Source organism: Bos indicus x Bos taurus, chromosome 7 (assembly GCF_003369695.1).
Source record: "Bos indicus x Bos taurus breed Angus x Brahman F1 hybrid chromosome 7, Bos_hybrid_MaternalHap_v2.0, whole genome shotgun sequence".
In the NCBI taxonomy this organism is placed as follows: domain Eukaryota; kingdom Metazoa; phylum Chordata; class Mammalia; order Artiodactyla; family Bovidae; genus Bos; species Bos indicus x Bos taurus.
Window position 1 is genome coordinate 69769433 of NC_040082.1, and position 23659 is coordinate 69793091.

Genomic DNA, 23659 nt, shown 5'->3' on the forward strand with positions numbered 1-23659 from the left:
AATAAACAATAAATTGGAATAGAATATTTGTTCTATGGTAATAAATATTATGAATAAAAATAAAGCAGGAAAGGGGGAGAATGGAGCTGAGAGGAAGCTATAATTTTCAATATTAAATAACACAGTGAGGGAGGCCCTCAGTAAAATATGACTTCTGAGAAACAAACTGAAGGAGGTGAGGAATGTGAGCATGTGGCTGTCTTGGAGGAAAACCACTGCAGGCTTTGCTCCATGAAACTAGGGGTGTTCAGCAGGGGAGCAATATGACCATATTGCATTTTAATGTAATCTTCCAACTACTGTGTTGAGAATAACTTGAAGGGAAGTAATAAGGAAGCAGGAAGACAAGTTAGGATGTTACATCAACAGTTCAGGTGATAAATGATAACAGCAAGGGTCAGGGTAGAAACAACAGAGGTGGTGAGAAGTCATGAGAATCTGGATAAATTTAATAATAAAACAAAAAATTGCCAATTATTGTGGGATTTGAGAAAAGAGAAATGTCAAGATGGATTCCACGTGGCTATTAACTAAGTGGCAAAGGAGCACAGGCTCAACTTCTTAAAATTTTACTTTATACTGGACTATGAATGATTAACAATGTTCAGGTAGACAGCAAAGGGACGGAGCCACATATATAAATGTATCTATTACTCCCCCAAGCTCCCCTCCCATCCAGGCTGCCATATAAGATTAAGCAAATTTTAGCACAGGCTCATTTAATGCCTGTGCAGTACTTCATTACTTGAAATACCATACCCAGTGATAACTCATCAATAAAAACCTAGGTTAATTCCAGATGTTGCTTCTGTAAGTAATATTTCAATAATAACCTATTGCCAAAAATATGTTTCCACAGGCTATGCATATTTCCATGTCATTTAGCACACATTCCAAACTGGCCTTCAAGAAGATGATGCAACGTCATCCACAGTGAAGTTGAATGGATGATTTAGGAGCAATGAATATTCATCTAGATTTAAAGTTTGCTCACTGATATAGTCCCTTTATACCTCACACCCTGTGCCCCCCACTCATTTGCAGGTGACTTGTTTGCCCTACATTTAGCTGCATGTGATGATGGAAATAGCCAATGTAAGTTTTCCAGAAGTTTTTATTCTGCTGGGCTTCTCTGAACGACCCTCTCTAGAACCCATCCTTTTTATCTTTGTCTTGGGGATTTATGTGGTGACTGTCTTGGGTAATGGCGTCATCATTGTGGTCTCCTGCATGGATGTGCATCTCCACACTCCTATGTACTTCTTTCTTGTCAACCTTTCCTTCCTGGACATTAGCTTCACCACAAGCATCGTCCCACAACTCCTGGTCAACCTCTGGGGACCACAGAAAACCATAAGCTATGGAGGGTGTGTGATCCAGTTCTATATCTCCCACTGGTTGGGGGCAACTGAATGTGTCCTCCTGGCAGTCATGTCCTACGATCGCTATGCTGCCATCTGCAGGCCACTCCACTACACTGTCATCATGCATCCAAAGCTTTGCCGCAGCCTGGCTTTTGCCTCGTGGCTTGGGGGTCTGACCACCAGCATGGTAGGTTCCACGCTCACCATGCTCCTGCCTCTCTGTGGGAACAATCGCATTGACCACTTTTTCTGTGAGATGCCCCTCATTATGCAGCTGGCTTGTGTGGATACCAGCTTCAATGAAGTAGAGATGTACGTGGCCAGCTTTATCTTTGTTGTCTTGCCTCTGGGTCTCATTCTGGTCTCATACAGCCGTATTGCCTGGGCTGTGTTGACGATCAGGTCAGCAGAAGGGTGGAGAAAGGCATTCAATACCTGCTCGTCCCATGTGGCAGTAGTGGCTCTGTTTTACGGGAGCATCATTTTCATGTATCTCCAGCCTGCCAAGAGAAACTCTCATGAGGAAGGTAAGCTTGTGGCCCTCTTCTACACTGTGGTCACCCCAATGCTGAACCCCCTGATTTACACGCTAAGGAACAAGACTGTGAAGAAGGCACTTAGGCACATTGTATTAGAGAACTGTGGTTTTGGAGGGACACATATATTTTAAAACTTATCACTTGTGAGGAGGAAGCAGATTTAAAGGCATCAAAACTGATTTGGAGTGTCAGGATATTTGGGATATCATTTCTATACACTATTTCTTAAGTTCAAAGTAAATAACAAACTGAAATGGGTGTACTTACATATTTTTTTCAGGCCAGTGCAAAGAGAACTTATTTTATGTTTTTATTTTTTATTAATAAGTATATTTTGCTAATTATTTATATAGCTTTGTGTATGTTATATTCATGCTACCTATGATATTGTAAGTTGTTTATGTAGCTACATATGCTAATTGTTATATGATTTTGTTAATATTTTAAAGCAATGTCTGTCACTAAGGGTGTCTAATATGTGTGAAATCCTTTACTTTTTCTCCCCTAATATTTGTAATGACTCAGTGAGGTAGATAGTATTGACCTCACAAATGTTAGATAATTATAAAGTTATCAAGATTTTATGCTGAGATGTAAGTCTATTCTTTGTATCCATGGATATATTTGCCATTTTGGCTACAGTCTCTTGTGATGTAATAAGAAATATATACTTTTTTTTTTGTCCTGACTTCTGACACTGAGCTTCTAGGACCCTTGAAATTTTCTGAGTGATATGGATGAGAAGGTATCTTTTATTTTTTTGAAAGGTTATCTTTCATAACAAGCACATTTCAACATACCTAAGTTTATGCTAATGAATTAACTCAAAGAAGAGTCCCTAGATAGCTTCCAGAGGATGCCTGGATACCAGAAGAACTGACCATGTGGTTAGAAGTTTGTAATTTCCAGTTCCAGCCCCGTGTCTGGGAAGGAGTTACTGGAAATTAAGTCATAATGGCCAATAACTTAATGAATCATGCCTATGCAATGAACCTCACAAAAGCTTTAAACAATAGTGTTTGGAGATTTCCAGGTTGGTGGCTGCATCTATGTGACAAGAAGGTAGAGTGCCCTAAACTCTGCCGAGACAGAAGTTCTTGTGCTCAAGACCTTTCCAAACTTCATCCTGTGTATCTCTTCTTTTATATTATTTGTAATAAACCAGTACACTAAAGTGTTTCCCTGAGTTATGTGAGTCATTCTTGCAAATCACTAAATCTAAAGAAGGGGTTATGGCAACTCTTGATTTATAGTTGGTCATAGACATGGATGCCAACCTGGAGCTTGCAACTGCCTTCTAAACTGGGGGTGGTCTTGTAGAGGACTTTGTTCTTAAATTGGCAGGATCTGGTACTAGATTTAGGTAGTTATTGTCAGAGTTAAACTGAATTACAGGATACCCAGTTGGTGTTTGAAGAGTTGGAATATTGGTTATTGTTGTGAAAAAAATCTCACACATTTGGTGTCAGAAAAGATGTGATCAAAATATAATTCATGCACTTTCAGGAGAAGGAAACTAAAGAGGCAAATGCCTCAAAAGTAGAATTTTGAGTTGAATTTTCAGCAATTTAGAGATTTCATCAATAACATGCTGCACAGATGCATCTGTAACTATAGAAAGATCAGTTTCCCAACACAAGTCTACATATTCTGTGTACAGGATATGTAAAGATATTTTTATTCACTCAGTACTATTCATATGTCCAAGATGATTTCTGGAGGTTATGAAAACTAGCATACAAAGCTGCACTAAAAAAGTAAGTTAAGTTCAAGAGCAATCACTGGACTTGATGATTTAAAACTCAAAATCATATTGTAAAGTTAATAATATTTACATTTTTGAGATGGGAAAATTCTGATCAGAGGGAAAAAAATGATCATAAAGAAAAAAATAGCATTCATGTTTTTCTTTCAAACATATTAAGTAGGAGTACCACAAACTCATTTACTTTCAGCAATATTTTGAAAGGTTTTTCTGGACTTTTTTTGGCCAAAACCCTGTCTCTAGAAATTTGCTCCCACTTTTCAAATTCAACACCTCCCTAAATGCCACAAGTTGACTCTCAGACTACTCATTTGAATAATACCAACAGATATTGGGAGATTTGGATCTTGGATAAAGTAAAAGTAAATAGAGTATTGAGGTTGATAACTTATCAATACTATCAACTATTAATTCCTTAGTTTATTTCTGTTTATTGGGATATAGTTGGCTTACAATGATGTGTTTGTTTCTTGAAGTAAAGCTACAACAAACCTAGAGAGCATATTAAAAAACAAAGACATCACTTTGTGGACAAAGGTCTGAGCTTAGACAAAGGTCTAAGCTATGGTTTTTCCAGTAGTCGTGTATGGATGTTAGAGTAGGACCATAAAGAAGGCTAAGCACCAAAGAATTGAAGCTTTTGAACTGGTGTTGGAGAAGATTCTTGAGATTTCCTTGGACAACACAGAGATCAAAACCCTTCATTCTAAAGAAAATCAACCCTGAATATTCATTGGAAGGACTGATGCTGCCACTGAAGCTCCAATACTTTGATCACCTGATGCAAAGAGCTGACTCATTGGGAAAGACCCTGATGCTGGGAAAGATTGAAGGTAAAAAGAGAAGAGGGTGGTAGAGGATGAGATGGTTAGATAGCATCACTGACTCATTGGAAATGAATCTGAGCAAAAACTGGGAGACAGTGAAGAACAGGGAAGTTTTCTGGGCTCCAAAATCACTGCAGATGGTGACTGCAGCCATGAAATTAAAAGGCACTTACTCCTTGGAAGGAAAGTTATGACCAACCTAGACAGCATATTAAAAAGCAGAGACCTCACTTTGTCAACAAAGGTCCGTCCAGTCAAGGCTATGGTTTTTCCAGTGGTCATGTATGGATGTGAGAGTGGAACTATAAAGACAGCTGAGCACCAAAGAATCAATGCTTTTGAACTGTGGTATTGCAGAAGACTCTTGAGAGTCCCTTGGAATGCAAGGAGATTCAACCAGTCTATCCTAAAGGAGATCAGTCCTGGGTGTTCATTGGAAGGACTGATGTTGAAGCTGAAACTCCAATACTTTGGCCACCTGCTGGGAAGAATTGACTCACTGGAAAAGACCCTGATGCTGGGAAAGATTGAAGACAGGAGGAGAAGGGGATGACAGAAGATGAGATGGTTGGATGGCATCACCAACTCAATGGACATGGGTTTGGATGGACTCCAGGAGTTGGTGATGGACGGGGAGGCCTGGCATGCTGCAGTTCATGGGGTCACAAAGAGTCAGACATGACTCAGCGACTGAACTGAATATGTATTCTGAAATTTTAATTACTATGAGCATTTTCCTCAGTTTCATTATAACATACAAAATTAAAATAAATCCATATGTATTGAAATTCTTGCAAACTTGACTACTAGTTATAGAAGATGGATCTTAGAGTTCTGAAGCAAATAATGTTCACATGTTTATATTTTATGGAAATATAAATTTTGTAATTGTTAAGAAACTATAAATTTATACTTTTACCAATAGCATGTGGAAAGGCATACAGTCTCACAATTTCACTAACTTTGGATTCTGTGGATCATTTTAGTCTTTGCTTGTCAATTATCTGATCACTAGTGAGTTTTAACACCTTTTGAAATGTTTTGAATACTATATGCTTTCTGCACTAAATTGTTTCCCCCCTTTTTTCATTGTTGTTCTTATTGTTTTACATTTTCTTATTGCTTTAAAGGAGTAGTTTATACATGAATCTATTTCCCTTCATTATTAGAAGTGATAATTTTTCCAGTGGGATGTTTATTCTTTTGATACGATTTTTTTTTGTTTCCTTTGTGGTACAAAAGCTTTAAATTTTGTGTATTAAATTTCATCAACCATGTAACTATAACTTCTTATAGTCCTTATTTCATTCAACAAAATGAAATATTATTTTAACTTATTTTGTATATGCAACCTGTTTTGTGTGCTGGAGATGCAAGAACAAAGAAGTGATGTCACCCTTTCACAGATATACAAGTTTATCAAATAAGCAAGCCTATAGAGAATGTAGGTTAAGACAAGACAGGACCAATACTCAATAGGGTGAGAGTGGAGAAGGTGACAGGAGATCTTGAGTTGCCATTTTAGCTCTTCAAAATTAAATGGGGGAGGGAGATACAAAACATGAGTGTGAAGGGAATTTCATGGAGAAAGAGTAACTAGTGCAAAGGCTTTAGAGAAGAAAGAATTTCAGATGGAGAATTGTCAGGTGTGGGTGAAAGGGAGTGAGGGAAAGTGTGATAGGAATTTTTTTAAATTTATTTATTTTAATTAGAGGCTAATTACTTTACAATATTGTATTGGTTTTGCCATACATCAACATGAATCCACCACGGGTGTACACGTGTTCCCCATCCTGAACCCCCCTCCCACCTCCTTCCCCATACCATCCCTCTGGGTCATCCCAGTGCACCAGCCCCAAGCATCCTGTATTTTGCATCGAACCTGGACTGGCGATTCGTTTTTATATGATATTATACATGTTTCAATGCCAATCTCCCAAATCATCCCCCACCTCCCTCTCCCACAGAGTCAAAAAGACTGTTCTATACATCTGTGTCTCTTTTGTTGTCTCGCATACAGGGTTATCATTACCATCTTTCTAAATTCCATATATATGCGTTAGTATACTGTATTGGTGTTTTTCTTTCTGGCTTACTTCACTCTGTATAATAGGCTCCAGTTTCATCCACCTCATTAGAACTGATTCAAATGTATTCTTTTTAATGGCTAAGTAATACTCCATTGTGTATATGTACCACAGCTTTCTTATCCATTCATCTGCTGATGGACATCTAGGTTGATCTCTGAGAGATCCTTAAGATCCAGGTGCTGAGGGGTCTTTCAGACCCCAGGCAAATGTTGACATTTATGTTTTCAGACTATCTTAATAAGTCAGAGCAAATTATTTTATGCCCTGATGTCTGAAATATGCTTAGAAATGGTCCTCCAACCACAAAATTGTGTTTATTTTGTGTTTAATAGATTTCTATTTTATTCTTATCTTTTCAGTCCCTTCTACAATGTCTGTGTGTGTGTGTGTGCATAATAAGACAAAGAAAGAATTATATTAAATATATTCCAAATGTTTATTCAATGGTCCCTCCACAATTTATTTCAATTAGCTATATTTCTACTATTATCCTGAAATTATACATTTTCCAAAAACTAAATCTCCTATGTATATAAGTTTATTTGGGGAATATCAATTCTGTTCTTTTAATATTTATTTATGCATGATGTGTCCATGGTGGCTCAAACAGTAAAGAATCTGTCTGCAATGCAGGAAATATGTTCAAACCCTGGGTCAGAAAGATCACTTGGAGAAGGAAATGGCTACCCACTCCAGTATTTTTGCCTGGGAAATCCCATGGAGAGAGGAGCCTGGCTGGCTACAGTTCCTGGGGTCACAAAGAGCTGGACACAACTAACACTTTCACTTTCACAGCATCCTTTCAGTAACCGTGGATTTATGGAATATTTTCTTAGCTAGTAGAGCAAGGAATATTTCATTATTCTTTCTATTTTTCAAATTTAGAAATTTCATAGCTGTTCCTATACTTACTTTACTATCTTAAATGTCACAATAAGTTCCATTCCTGCTACTCAAAAACAGTATCTTATTGGGACTCTGGAGTGAGCTACAGTATCTTATTGGGACTCTGGTAGTGAGCTAGAGTTTAAATTAATGTCAGAAGAACTCACATTTTTGTAGGACCAAGACCTCTATGTAGATAATAAGGAAAGGACATGAAGCACAGGGTTTTGGTATCTGGTATGAGGTCAGGTCATACTTGCTATAGGACCTGGTTCCTTACTTAGTGACTATGTGACTTTATTCAATTAACTCTCCTCTCTGAGCCTCATTCTCTTCATCTGTAAAACTGTGTAATAGCACCAACTACATATGGTTGTTATGGAGCAATAAGTAGTGAGAGGCTGGAAAATAACATAGTGATAAACATATAAAAATTTAGTAGTGTTTATGTTTCTTTTTATGCACATAATTCTTTTATTTCTTCATAAAATTTTCTAATTTTCTTTTACTACTATTTACACTGGATGTACTGCTGTAACTGATACCAATATAGTTACTCAAAGGATACAAAGTTTATATAGGTGCATCTCTTCTGTAGGTGGTTGACAACCATCAGAAAGAGAAAAGAGAATGGTCAAAGTTGACTTTGAGGTTTCTAACCTGAGAAACAAGTAGAATAGAGTTGTCATCAAGTGAGATGGGTATCCTGAAGCTAAAGAAGGTCTGGTAGGAAACAGGGTTCATTTTCAGAAGCATTAAGTTCAGAATGTGTATTAGCCATCTGTATTTAAATTTGAACTAATATTACATGTAGAATGGCTTAAACAACAATAACATATTTTCTCACAGGTCAGACATTGGACCTGTGAGACAGATCAGTCTTACACCAAGGTGTCATCAGGTTAATTGCTGGTAAGGTCTCTCTTCCTGGTTTGGAGACTCCCTTGCTCTTACTGTGTGGTCACATGGCCTTTCCTCTCTGCACACTGGGGAATAGAAACAGGGAGAAAGAGATGCAGATCTGGTATTTTCCACCTTCTTATAAGGACACATATCCTATGGGATTAGGATGTGACACATGAGCTCCCTCATATAAACTTAATTATTCCTTAAATCCCTCATATCCAAACACAGTCACAATAGGAGTAACAGCCTCAACATATGAATGCTGGTGTGGGGAAAGAGTCATTTCATAACACCCTTTAAATCAACATGCAACATAGACAATAAGTTGTTTGAGTCTGAAGTGTGGAACTGAGTGCTGGCCAGGGATACAATTCAAAGAGTCTTTAGGATTTAGTTAATATTCGAATCCATTAGTCTACATTAGGTCACTAAGGGAATATGTGAGATAGGAAATAAATATTTATGAGTGCAAATCTCTCCACCATTTAGTAGCCACATGACCTTGAGCAAGTCATTTGCCCATTCAAAGCCTCAGTTGCCTCACCTTTAAAATGAGGTTCATAATAGCTCTTTGCAGAGTTAAATTAAGAGTAATTTTCACTCAAAAATAAGATAAAATATTTATTGGTAAAAATGACCCATATTGGATTGTAAGGCAGTAGACTATGTTGACCACATATTTCACTGCATACATTGCTTGGTTGTTTCCCATTCACACAATAACACAAATGTCCATCAATTCACAATAGTATCAAAATAATAATATACTCAGGAATAAACTTAACCAAGGAGATAAAATATATGTATATTCAAAATTATAAGAATTTGAAGAATAGAATTTGGAAGAATTTGAAGAATTTGGAATAACACAAATAAATGGAAAGAGCCCACGTTCATGGATCAGAAGAACTAACCTTGGTAAAATGCCCATATTACCCAAAGCCATCTGTAGTTTCGTAGCAATCTCAATCAAAATAAAATGGCATTTAAAAAAAATGTAATCACAATATTTGGATGAAACTTTAAAAGATTCCAAATAACCAAAGCAATCGAGGAAAAATAACAAAACTGGAATCTCATAATTCCTGATCTCAAACTATAATACAAAACTATGGCTTCCTTGGTGGCTCAGTGGTAAGGAATCCACCTGCTAATGCAGGAGACACGGGAAGCCCAGGTTCAACCCCTGGGTAAGGAAGATTTCCTAAAGAAGGAAATGGCATCCCACACCAGTATTCTCTCCTGGAAAACCCCATGGACAGAAGAGCTTGGAAAGCTAAGGTCCATGGGGCCACAAACGGTCAGACACGATTTAGCCACTGAAAAACAACAGCATAGTAAATATAATAGTGTGAAAGCGTGAAAATGTTAATTGTTCAGTCATGTCGACTATGAGACTCCATGGACTGTAGCCTGCCAAGCTCCTCTTTCCATGGAATTCTCCAGGTAAGAATACTGGAGTGGGTTGCCATTACCTTCTCTAGGGGACCTTCCTGACCCTGGGATTGACCCCAGGTCTCCTGCATTGCAGGCGGATTCTCATACATTGCACCACCACACCAAGGAAGTCCCCAAAATAAGTTCTAATCACAAAGTTACCATGTGATCTATTAATTCCACTCCTAGATGTGCACCAAAATAATTGAAAACAAATGTTCAAACAATATTTGTAGAGAAATGTCATTAGCAGCTCTATTCACAATAGCAAAAAGTGGAAATAACACAAATGTCCATCAACAAATAAACCAATGTGCTTAGTTGCTCATTCTTGTCCGACTCTTTGCCACCCTATGGACTATAGCCCACCAGGTTCCTCTGTCCATGAGGATTCTCCAGGCAAGAATACTGAAGTGGGTTGTCATGCCCTCCTTCAGGGGATCTTCCCAACCCAGGGATCAAACCCTGGTCTCCCACATTGCAGGCAGATTCTTTACCATCTGAGCTACCAAGGAAGCCCAAGAATACTGGAATGGGTAGCCTGTCCCTTCTCCATGGGATCTTCCCAATCCAGGAATCAAACCAGCATCTCCTGCATTGCAGGTGGATTCCAATGGACATCAACAAATAACTAGATAAACATAATGTGGCAAACTCATACAATAGAATATAACTCAGCTTTAGAAGTAAATAAAATAATGATACACACTACAACATGGAAAAGCCTGAGACCATCCTAAGTGAAAGAAGTCAAACATAAAAGCCCACATACAGTATGATTTCATTTACATGGAATATCCAAGATAGGCAAACTCATAAAGACAGAAAGTAGATTTCTCTAAATACTAGAAAAATCGAAAGTGACTGCTAAAAAGGGGTTTGGTGGGGTTAATAAGAAAGTTCTGGAACTAGATACTGGTGACGGTTGTACTATTTTGTAAATGCACAATTCCACTGATCTGTACATTTTTTAATGGTTACAGTAGCAAGTTTATGTTACGTGTATTTTACTACAGTAAAAATAATCTTGTTCCATCAAGAAAAATATTAGTTCATCACTGTATTATACTCCAATAATAGAATAATTGAATTTTGAAAAAAATCTGTAACACAAGTACTGAAGTTACTGTAGTGAACAAATATTTCATGTTTTTATTCACAAGATACAGACACCATTGCATAGATGTGTAGACAATCAATGTTTTGCAGTATAAAAACCTAAAATAACACTGAAATAGCATTCAAACTAAACTAACACTTCTGCACACATATGAACAATTCTATGTGTATAGACATTCTAGTAGAATTATAATTATTCAATAGGGAAGAAAATCCCCAAAGCTTTTTCTCCTCCAACTTCACTCCCCTGATGTAATCACAGTATGCCTCCTTCCTGAATGCTCCAGGGGATAAAATGAATGTCTTGTAATTTTATTAGTTTTATGACACACTTTATCTCTGGGGACTGCCATATATTTCTCATTCTGAAGACTCTGTGAATCATTTTCATTTCTTTTGCTTACACCTTTGTTAGGAAAAAATAAATGTTTCTCTCTAATTTAAACCTATTCTAATTTTAAAACTTAAGACTGCCCTCACATATGCATTTGAAGCGAATCTAGCACACCTACCATCACTGACTTGGAGATTTCCAGCAATTTTAGAACATCAAAATACCTTGCCGATTCTCCTACTTTTTAAAGCCATATGTATTGAATTAATGGACCTTATTAATTATTGAAATAAAATACTACTTGTTATACAATATTTGCACCCTGCATAGAGAGAGAGGATACTGCTAGCTTACCATCAGTAAGTGATATTCTCAGATTTATTTGTTATTGATGATATTTAAGATAAACTGGAATCATACAGTTTCTGGTCATTCTAAAGTTTGAGAGCACTGCACCATGTCGATTTGCTCTTTTTGGTGTCTTTGGCATATTAGCAGGTTGAATAAATTCAGGGGTAGAATTTGTGATGACATAATTGACTCACAAAATTTGAACTCATTCCTGTAACTCTCACCATGCTATCTTTCTTTGTCATAATGTCACAGAACTTGGGGCTGGGTCACATTTTCATGAATGATTTTTTATTGTGATATTTTGGTGAATCATTGAATGAGCAAAACTCTTCCTTTACTGGGAATTTTTTTTTTTTTTTTTTTTGTACTAAGAATCTTGTTGCTTGACTATAGCTCCAGTACTTGCACTGAACAACCCTTGAACTTTGAGTAAGCCACCGATCATTTCTATACTGAAAGTGAAATCACTCAGTCATGTCTGACTCCTTGCGATCCCATGGACTACACAATCTGTGGAATTCTCCAGGCTGGCAGCTCAGCTGGTAAAGAATCCGCCTGCAATGCAGGAGACCCCAGTTTGATTCCTGGGTTGGGAAGATCCCCTGGAGAAGGGAATGGCTACCCACTCCAGCATTCTGGCCTGGAGAATTCCATGGACTGTATAGTCCATGGGGTTGCAAAGAGTTGGACATGACTGAGTGACTTTCACTTCACTGATCATTTCTAAAAATGAATCAAATTATCACTAAGATCTCCATGTTCTCAAAAATTCTACCAAACTGTTACTTCATGACTGTGAAATTCTGATCCCTATCTTTTGGTGACAGTCACACATTTTATTCATATGTGTGTTAATAAAATTTTCATATCTCCAGTAGGGATACTTAAGCCCATGAGAAACAATGCAGTCTTCAGTTTAGCCTTTTACTTTTCTATGCACTCATCAGTTCATCTGAGGTGACTCTTTATATGGCTCAATTACTTTACTGTGTCATGAATCAATTGCACAGCACTATCCTCATTCACCTCTTCTCTCCCACATTCACATTATGAAACCACTCTTTATGCTTACTGAATTTGGAGGGGTGCAGAATCCTCTTCCTGGTGCTTTCTCAGAGGCTCAGTACTGCTCTGGTGTACTATATGTAAGAAGATGATTTTCTCAGCATTCTAGCTCAGTAAAATCCAAGTATAAGTTCTGTGCCTGAATTTTGGGAAAGGCATGAAGCTCCCTGAGCCCCATTTCTACAAATGCATGGGGAAATTCTACATGTATTATAAAACACTGTAAACATACATGTGTTGAATTTATTTTGCTTGGTCAACTTCCAGTTATAGAGATGGATAAGTTTCCCTCTCTGGAATTTTTAAAGCATTGATAGTTGAGTTTATAGCTGCTCAGATCCTCACACTTGAATGAACTCTAATTATAATGCATTTATTTTTCCTCTCAAAAACCAGGGGAGAAAAATTTCATGTGTTTGTAAACAAAAGTTCCAGAACTTTTCAGAGATACCTGAAGCAAAGTGCTTGTCTGTTTCCCTTTAAGAGGGCTTCTGACTTCACACATTGTCCGTGCTCAGTTCTGGTTTGTTTTATTCAACATTTATAAGAGGAAGGCATAGTCTGGGTCAGCTGTGCATGACTTTGACGGCTTTAAGTGTTCCTTCTTGACAGAACTGCTTGATGTTGCATTTTCATGTCCCTCTGCTGCTGCTGCCGCTGCTAAGTCACTTCAATCGTGTCCTACTCTGTGCGACCCCATAGACGGCAGCCCACCGAGCTCCTCTGTCCACAGGATTCTCCAGGCAAGAATACTGGAGTGGGTTGCCATTTCCTTTTCCAATGCACGCACGCTAAGTCGCTTCAGTCGCGTCCGACTCTATGCGACCCTATGGACAGCAGCCCATCAAGCTCCTCTGTCCACAGGATTCTCCAGGCAAGAATACTGGAGTGGGTTGCCATTTCCTTCTCCATCACGTCCCTCAACTATAGCTTTATTTTACCTTCTGTGCTTCAGACACTGAGTTAGCACTGGGAACTCAAAAATAAAGTAACAGAAAGCCCTATGTCCATGGAATTTGTTGAGGCAGGTAATAGACACAACAAATTAGAATAGAATATTTGTTCTATGACGATAAGTACTACGGACAAAAAAAATTAAGCAGGAAAGGGGATAAGGGAGATGGGAGAGAGCTGTTATTTTCTATTTTAAAAACACAGTGAGGGAAACCTTCAGTAAAAGATGACGTTTTAAAACCAACCTTAAGGAAGAGAGGAATATGAGCATGTGGCTACCTTGGAGGAAAACCACTGCAAGCCTTTTTCTATGATAAGAAAGCAGTGGACCGATTATGACCATATTACATTTTAACATAATCTTCTGGATACTGTGTTGAGGATACTTTGAAAGGAAGTAACAGGGAAGCAGGAAGACAAGCTAGGATGTTACAGCAACAGTTCAGGTGGTAAATGATAACAGCAAACATCAAGGTAGAAGCAGCAGAGGTGGTGAGAAGTGATGACAAGCTGGCTATATTTAATAATAAGACAAAAATTTGCAAATGTTTGTGAGATTTGACAGAAGGAGAAATGTCAAGATGAACTCATGTGGCTACTAACTGAGTCAGGAAGTAGCACAGGCTCAATTTTAATATCTGTGCTGTGTCTCATCACATGAAATGCCATCCTCCACCCAATGAAAACCTTATCTCTAAAAATTTAGGTTGATTCCAAATTTGTTACTACAAGTAATATTTCAATAAAAACTCAGTGCCAAGAATTATGCATGCATCCATTTTTCCCCAGGCTATGCATATTTCCATATCACTTGGCACACACTCCAAACTGACATTCAAGAAATTGATGGACCATTACCCATGAAACAGTTGATCAGATGCTTTCAGGAACAAAGGATATAAATTTATGTTTAAAGTTTGCTAACTAATATAATCATTATATGCCTCATACCCTGTGCCCCCCACTCATTTGCAGGTGATTTGTTTGCCCTACATTTAGCTGTATGTGATGATGGAAATAGCCAATGTAAGTTTTCCAGAAGTTTTTATTCTGCTGGGCTTCTCTGAACGACCCTCTCTAGAACCCATCCTTTTTATCTTTGTCTTGGGGATTTATGTGGTGTCTGTCTTGGGTAATGGCGTCATCATTGTGGTCTCCTGCATGGATGTGCATCTCCACACTCCTATGTACTTCTTTCTTGTCAACCTTTCCTTCCTGGACATTAGCTTCACCACAAGCATCGTCCCACAACTCCTGGTCAACCTCTGGGGACCACAGAAAACCATAAGCTATGGAGGGTGTGTGATCCAGTTCTATATCTCCCACTGGTTGGGGGCAACTGAATGTGTCCTCCTGGCAGTCATGTCCTACGATCGCTATGCTGCCATCTGCAGGCCACTCCACTACACTGTCATCATGCATCCAAAGCTTTGCCGCAGCCTGGCTTTTGCCTCGTGGCTTGGGGGTCTGACCACCAGCATGGTAGGTTCCACGCTCACCATGCTCCTGCCTCTCTGTGGGAACAATCGCATTGACCACTTTTTCTGTGAGATGCCCCTCATTATGCAGCTGGCTTGTGTGGATACCAGCTTCAATGAAGTAGAGATGTACGTGGCCAGCTTTATCTTTGTTGTCTTGCCTCTGGGTCTCATTCTGGTCTCATACAGCCGTATTGCCTGGGCTGTGTTGACGATCAGGTCAGCAGAAGGGTGGAGAAAGGCATTCAATACCTGCTCGTCCCATGTGGCAGTAGTGACTCTGTTTTACGGGAGCATCATTTTCATGTATCTCCAGCCTGCCAAGAGAAACTCTCATGAGGAAGGTAAGCTTGTGGCCCTCTTCTACACTGTGGTCACCCCAATGCTGAACCCCCTGATTTACACGCTAAGGAACAAGACTGTGAAGAAGGCACTTAGGCACACTGTATTACAGAATTGTGGTTCCGGAGGGACACGAGGTGATATTTAGAAACTCATCACTTGTGAGGAGGAAGCTGGTTTAAAGGGATCAAAGTTATTTTTTAAAAATGAGAGAATAAGAAATAAATGATTCAGAGGGGCAGAATATTGGGGACGTCATCTCTGTACAAAATTTCTTGAGTTCAAATTAGGTGACCAATTGAGTTGGATGTACTCATACTGTTTTCAGGCCAAGATAAAGATAAAGTATTTTCTGTTTTCATTTTTGTTCATAATTATATTGTTTGGTTGTTTCTATAGTTTTATATGTATATGTATGCTGGTTATGGTATTGTAAATTGTTTATGTAGGTACATATGTTAATTGTTATATTATTTTGTTAATATTTTATAGAATGTCTGCAATTAAGGGTGGCTAATTTGTGCGAAGTCCTTTGCCTTTCCCCACCAATATTTGTAGTGACTCAGTGATGTAGATATTATTGACCTCGTAGCAGTTAGATAATTACAAAGTGACTCAATGGACATGAGTTTGAGCAAATTCTGGAAGACAGTGAAGGACAGGGAAGCCAGGCATGCTGCAGTCCATGGGGATGCAAAAAGCAGGACACAACTGAGCCACTGATCAACAACAAATCAAGATTTTAGGCTGATATATAAGTCTAGCATATTTATCCATAGTTATCTCTGCCATTTTTCTTATAATCCCCTGTGGTGTAATAAGAAATAGGTAGATTTTTCTTATCCTGAGTCTTGGCACTGAGCTTCTAGGACCCTTGGAATTTTCTGAGTGCTAACAGTGAGAAGAACGACTTCTGTTATTCATAACAAGTCCGTTTCAACCATACCTGAGTTTATGACAATGAAATAACTCAACCTAGAGTCCTTGGATAGCTTCAGGATGGAGTCTGGGTGTCAGAGGAACCAACCATATGATTAGAAGGCTGGAACTTTCAGCCCCACATCCAACCTCTGGGGAGGGGGAGTAGCTGGAAAATAGGCACCAATGGTCAGTTTTTACTTAATCAATCATGCCTATGCAATGGACCTATATAAAAACCTTAAACACTAGGATTTGGAAAGCTCCAGGATGGTGAATAAATCTATGTGGCAAGAAGGTAGTGAACCCCAAACTTTGCAGAAACTCCTTTGCTCAGGACTCATCCTATGTACCTCTTCATTTATATTCTATATAATAAACCAGTACACTTAATGTTCCCTGAGTTCTGTAAGTCATTCTAGAAAATCACTTAACCTGACCAAAGGACAGGTCCTGGCAGTCTATGATTATAGTCAGTTGGTGGTTTGTGGCAATCTAGAACTTGCAACTGACTTTTGAACTGGGGCCGGGCAGGGGGTAGGGATCTTGTGCAGGACTTTGCTCTTAAATCAGTGGGATCTGGTGTTAAATTCAGGTGTACTTAGTGTCAGAATTAAATTGAATTATCAGATATACAGCTGGTCTTTGGAGAGTTGGAATATTGGTTATTGATGTGGAATAATCTCACACATTTGGTGCCAGAAATGTTGTGAGCAAAAAGCAATTCATACTGCTTCAGGAGGAGGAATATAAAGATGCAAATGTCTCAAGAGTAGAACTTTTAGCTGGATTTCCAGCCAATTAGAGATTTCATCAGTAACATACTATACAGATTCATCTCTAATTACAGAAATATCAACTTTCCTACTCAGCTCTATGCCTTCAGTTTACAAGAAATATAACGTTATTTTTTCATTCAGTAGAATATTTTTACTTTCTTTTTTCATATGTCCAATCATGCATTTACTCATTCCTAAAATGAGATCTTTAAATGAGATCTATTCCTGGAGGTTAGGCTAACTAGCACACAGTGCTGCTCTAAAAAGATGAATCAAGTTCACAGAGCAATCACAGTATTTGTTGATTTAAAACTCAAAACAGTGTTGGAAAGTTAATAATATTGACATTTTTGTGATGAAAAATTCTGTGTCATCATAATAAAGAACAATTTCTGTATACATATAATTACTTAAAAGCCATTAAGTACATTTTGGTAAAATACAGAGGTTTTAATATCTATCTCCTATAGGTAGATTCTGTTTGCTAGCTTTGTGAAGTTGCATTTGCTAGAATATATATTAGAGAAAGCTGTGTTCACTAAAAATCAAATTATGGTTTTCATAAATCATTGAAAATGCGAGCAACCTTATCCTAATTGATTTTTATCAATCTTGATATACTTTACACTTCAGCTATATTTTTTTAAATGGGTACATTAGAAGTGCTTATCAGGCTGTTTTTGTTTTCCAGGAAAAAAATGAATATAATTTTGAATGATTAATTACTATTTTATATGATTTATTTCAATATAGCATAAAATCTTATTCTAAGACTGTTGTTTATCTAGAGTGAAGTGAGTAAGTGAAAGTTGCTCAATGGTGTCTGACTCTTGGTGACCCCATGGACTATACAGTCCATGGAATTCTCCAGGCCAGAATACTGGAGTGGGTAGCCTTTCCCTTCTCCAGAGGACCTTCCCAACCCAGGGATCCACCCAGGTCTCCTGCATTGCCCATTGGAAGCCCAAGAATACTGGAGTGGGTAGCCTATCACTTCTCCAGTGGATCTTCTCAACCCAGGAATTGAACCAGGGTCTCCTGCATTGCAGGTGGATTCTTTACCAACTGAGCTATCAGGGAAGCCCTGTTGTTTATACAGGCCCACACTAAATGCATTTGATGTACCAAAAGCTACAAAGAGATGGTATACAAAGCCTGGGAGATACAAGCATAAACGTATCAAAACTATCAATAGACAAAACAGTGAAAAAAATTCAGAGACTTTATGAGACACAAAGAAAGAAAAATTGAAACAAACTTCCTTTTACTTGGAGAAATCAAAAAATAAAAATAGTACTGTAGACGTAGGCTCACTTGTCCTCTTTATTTTCTGCAATACCCACAATTTTTTAACTTCTGACAATTCAAAGAGAAAATCTGAGCAAAAAAACAAAAAGGCAAATTTTATCTTGTCTGAGGAAACAGCTATTTGAATATGCAGGGAAAACATGAAATGGGGTATAAACCTAAAGAATTTAGGGTTTGAAAATTACATAAAGCTTATGCAAAGGTTAACTGAGACATACTTAATTTTATATAAGATTTTTGGAAAGTACTGATAGAGACTGTATTAGTCAGGGTTCTCAGAGAAAGAGAGCTAATAGGATATGTAGAGGTAGGGAGATTTGTAGGTGGTGTTGGAGAAGACTCTTGAGAGTCCCTTGGGCTGCAAGGAGATCCAACCAGTCCATTCTAAAGGAGATCAGCCCTGGGATTTCTTTGGAAGGAATGATGCTAAAGCTGAAACTCCAGTACTTTGGCCACCTCATGTGAAGAGTTGACTCATTGGAAAAGACTCTGATGCTGGGAGGGATTGGGGGCAGGAGGAGAAGGGGACGACGGAGGATGAGATGGCTGGATGGCATCACTGACTTGATGGACGTGAGTCTGAGTGAACTCCGGGAGTTGGTGATGGACAGGGAGGCCTGGCGTGCTGCGATTCATGGGGTCGCAAAGAGTCGGACAGGACTGAGCGATTGAACTGAACTGAGCTGAGATAGATATTTAGAGAGGGGGTGAGAGAGAAGGAGAGATTATATATCTACATAAGAAAGAGAATTTTAGGAATTGGCTCATGTGGTATAGGCGGCTGGCAAGTTTGAAATCTACAGAGCTAGCTAAAAACCCAGGAAAGAGGTGATGTTGTAACTAGAGTCCAAAGGCAGTTTGGGAGCAGAATTCCCTCTTCCTCTTCCTCTGGTGACCTCTTTCTAAGACCTTCAACTGATCAGATAAGACCTGTTCTATTTTAGGTACTATGACCTAGACAAGTTGACACTTGTTAACACAAGTTAACCATCATAAAGACTAACTAGTTCCTGAAAATAGTTGACATTTTATTATTTTAAAACTTATTCAAAGTTTCTTATTTTCACTTTACACTGTCAAGTCTAAGAAAAAAAATAATGTGAAGCTAACTATGACTTGCCATTAAATCTTGAATCATTTTTACTTCAGAAATGTCAAAAGTGAAAATGCATGAGTTGACAAAACACATCTCTATTTTCATAATAATTAGTTTCATTGTCAGCATTGTCATCATCATCATCATTTGTCCTGGAAAACTCTTTTATATCAAGCAGTTGTGTTTCCCTTGTTTCCCAGACTCTTCCTGTCCATGTGCTACCACACCACTATTCTCCTTCAATGACCCTCTGTTTTTGAATTATTGAAACTTGTATCCCTAATGGTTTCTCCAGTGGAGATATACAGCTTGCTTAGGAGCTTTTTCCAATAGAGACTCTTTAAGGAGGTGACTTTCAAACTTTTGTGTCCATGGTTCACAGTAAGACACGTATTTAACAGACATGCACACTCACACAATTGATTCACCTTACTCTGTGTGATCCTCTAAAATTTTCTAATCTATTTTGTGTTAACTCACTTTTAAATGCTTGTTAAAATTCATTGAATTGATTTCATGATAAGTAAGGGACATATGACCTAAAATTAAAAAGAAATATTGCTATAACTGAAACAGCTACAAATTGCTTACACAGGACAGAAGAAGGCAAGCAGTGGCCTGAAGAATCAACAGTATCATATCCATGGAGGTCTGAAAAATTCAGAACTAAAAATTCAGAACTATTTCTATATGAAATAGAACAAGTGTACCCCTAAATAGAACAAGTGTGCCCCTAAAAATAAGGAAAAGAAAGGGATGACAGGGAATGAGATGGTTAGATGATATCACCGACTCAATGGACATGAATTTGAGCAAACTCCAAGAGATGGTGAAGGACAGGGAAGCCTGGTGTGCTACAATCCATGGGGTCTCAAAGATGCACATGACTTGGTGACTGAACAACAACAACAAACACAAAATAATGGTCATTCTCTCTCACGTACACACACACACACACAAACACACGCACACACATACATGTCCACACACGTATTGTTCTGACACAATGCCTCCTTTCCTGTGTGTCTGACCTGAAATTGACATTACAAATCTCTGGAATCAGAGTCACAAGTTAGCTGCAAAGAAACAATTATCTCCCTGTAAAACTCCACTGAGTAGTACATTATCCTTTGTGATTAGCTGGCACATTATCTTTTGTAACTATGATAACTCTGTCATTTTGCAGAAAATAGAGGGTCTATCTGCAAGCAAGGAAACAAGTTATTGAGTAAAGGGCCCCTGAAAGAGAGAAGACCCTGCTTTATAACATTTCAGCATTATACAAGGAATTGTGCATTGTTATTGTCCTGGAACAGAGCAGTTTTCATGGACGAAAGAACCTCAGGATGAGTACTGCCTGCCTACATCAGTGCCTTCCTGCCTACATCAGTGCTTTCCTGCATCCAACAGGCTGCGGTCTTTCCCAAGAACCTTCCGCACGGCCCACTTCACATCCTTGTTCCTCAGCGTGTAGATGAAGGGATTCAGAGTAGGGGTCACTAGGCAGTAGAAGAGGGTGAGAAACTTGCCCTGGTCCTGGCTCGCTGTATTCCCAGGCTGCATATACATGTAGATGATGCTGCTGTAGAAAAGAGATACCACGACCATGTGGGAGGAGCAGGTGTTAAAGGCCTTTTGCCTCCCGGCTGCAGACTGCATCCGCAGCACCGCAGCTGCAATATAACCGTAGGAGACTAGTATCATTGTGAGAGGCACAAGAACGATGGGAATAGCCAGGAAGAAACCCAAGCCTTCAACCCAACTGGTGTCCACACAGGAGATTCGAATGATAGCTGGCATCTCACACACAAAGTGATTGATGTGACGGTGACCACACCTCCCCAGGGACATCGTCAGTGGGGACATCAAGATGAGTTGGCAATCCCACTAAGCCATGCGAAGGCTGCCAGCTGCAGGCACAGCTGTGGGTGCATGATGGCCATGTACTGAAGTGGCTTGCACACAGCCACAAAGTGGTCGTAGGCCATGACAGAGAGTAGAATGCACTCAATGCCCCCCACAGAGAGGAAGGCAAAGAGCTGGATGACACAACCCACATAGGTGATGGTTTTGTATGGGCCCCAGAGGTTGACCAACATCTGGGGAATGCTGCTGGTTGTGTAGCAGAGATCCAGGAGAGACAGGTTGCTGAGGAAGAAGTACATAGGGGTATGCAATTGAGGGTCCACCAGGGAGAGAAAGATGATCGTGGAGTTGCCAGCAACAGCCAGAAAGTAAAAGATCATGTTGACAAAAAACAGGACCATCTCCAGCTTCAGCCGGTCAGAGAACCCAAGCAAAATGAAATCTCCTCCAGAGCTCTCATTGTTTCTCTCCATCACCTTTGGCTTGATAAACCTATTTTAATATGTGTTCTATTATCCATACAGAAAAGGTGCATCTTATTTTATCCCCACAGTAAGAACGCTTTTTATTTTGCTACCCACACTATTTAAATGGACTGTTTCCAGCTGATTATTGGGAATTGCAGGGCAAGGCATTAAGTAAAGATGCGTGCATGCATCCTAATTCGTTTCAGTCATGTCCAACTCTTTGTGACCCTATGAACTGTAGCTGGCCACACTCCCTTGTCAATGAGATTCTCCAGGCAAGAATACTGGAGTGGGTTGCCATGCCCTCCTCCAGGGGATCTTCCAGACCCAGGGATCAAACCCACATCTCCTGTGGCTCCTGCATTGCTGGCGGATTTGCTACCGCTGAGCTACTGGGGAAGCCCTTAAACAAAGACATTTGACTGTAAAGGAATGGAAGTTATAACTTTTTCTTCAGTAGCCTCTAATATGGTCAAGTGAGTTAAGTGAATAAATCTTTTAAATCTATATATACTGATATAATCAGAAATAAAGTAATTCGAGGGGTGGCAAGCATACTTTTGTCAGACTCTGCTAACATTGAGCCCATTTCCTGTTTACTAACTGATAAATTCCCCCTTAAATTTATGGAACAATAGCTTCAATTAATATTATCAGTGCTCATATTTTCATAACTATATTTAAAATCAAATTAAAAAATGTATTTGTGACTGACCATGGGCCAGATACTGCACTGTAAGCTACAAGTATAGATGAGACTCAGACACAGTATCTATTTACAAGATACTCACAATACCAATACATTGTAAGGGAAGTAACAACATGGGGTGGGGGTCAATAGAAACTTGAAATAAGAAAGCCCCAAATTTACTTGCTTCTGAATTGTTCATGATTTGGTCCAGTCTCTTGAACCAGTGGTTACAGTGACATTATCCATGAGACCAAAAGCAGCTTTGTTTGCGCAAAGGTAAGGGGTTTTATTTGTGTGTTTTGTACCTGACAGGAACGTTCACAAAACAGGCAGAAAGATGAGACATGTTCTTGTTTAGAGATACATATTAAAGTATGAAACAGAAATGGTCTAATGTCTAAGAGTTTGTTTCCAAATACTCCAAATGAATAAAAGAAATAGATAAAGGAAAACAAGTGAGAGGTGTTCTATGCATTTCAGCTCAATATAATACTATGCACAGAGACCAATTAAAAGGAAAAATCAGGATAACTGTGCAAGGTTATTTTTGCAGGTTTGTTTCTGACCTGCATTGGTACAGTGAGAGTTAACTGAATGTTTACATTGTCAAATAGACACCAGTCAAGTGTTTGGCCTGGAAATATAGAACTCTCCTAGGATTTAGAAATTAATGGGAAAAAAAAGTCTCCATGTCAACCATTAAATGTTAGCTGTATGGATATAATTTTCTACATCAGCACATTTGGAGTTGACAAGGACCCAGTGGCTAGAGAAACTAGGATACAGTTCAAATGGAGAGTAAATGCATCATTGTGGCCTTCCACAGCTCTGCTGTCCACATGTAGAGAGTGTTCACTTGTGGTGCAATCAGAAAGGGCTGTAGACTCAGAAAAGAATTATTGTCTGAAATGAATCTACCTGCAAAGAACAATTAGAGTCAGAATTTTTTTAAAAAATTAACTTGAAAATTGTAGCAAACCAACCTAAGGGATGGTCTGCTATGAGTGCATCATATCTACAGATCTCCTAGTGAGTATACACACTGAGAGTGAAACTAGGTCAGCACAAATTGCAA

At 38.7% G+C, this 23659-nt stretch overlaps 2 protein-coding genes across 2 annotated transcripts; one reads left to right on the forward strand and one right to left on the reverse strand.

The window, feature by feature from the left end:
* Positions 1-1077: 1077 nt before the first annotated feature.
* LOC113896305 (olfactory receptor 2C3) lies at positions 1078-2034 on the forward strand. Its single transcript, XM_027548542.1, has one exon. It carries the CDS (start codon positions 1078-1080, stop codon positions 2032-2034), a length of 957 nt encoding a protein of 318 aa, XP_027404343.1.
* Positions 2035-15042: 13008 nt separating this feature from the next.
* On the reverse strand, positions 15043-21899 carry LOC113896307 (putative olfactory receptor 2W6). Its single transcript, XM_027548543.1, is given in 3 exon segments — positions 15043-15228; positions 20992-21431; positions 21434-21899. Coding segments are annotated over 3 exon segments (1092 nt in total).
* Between the last annotated feature and the right edge of the window lie 1760 nt (positions 21900-23659).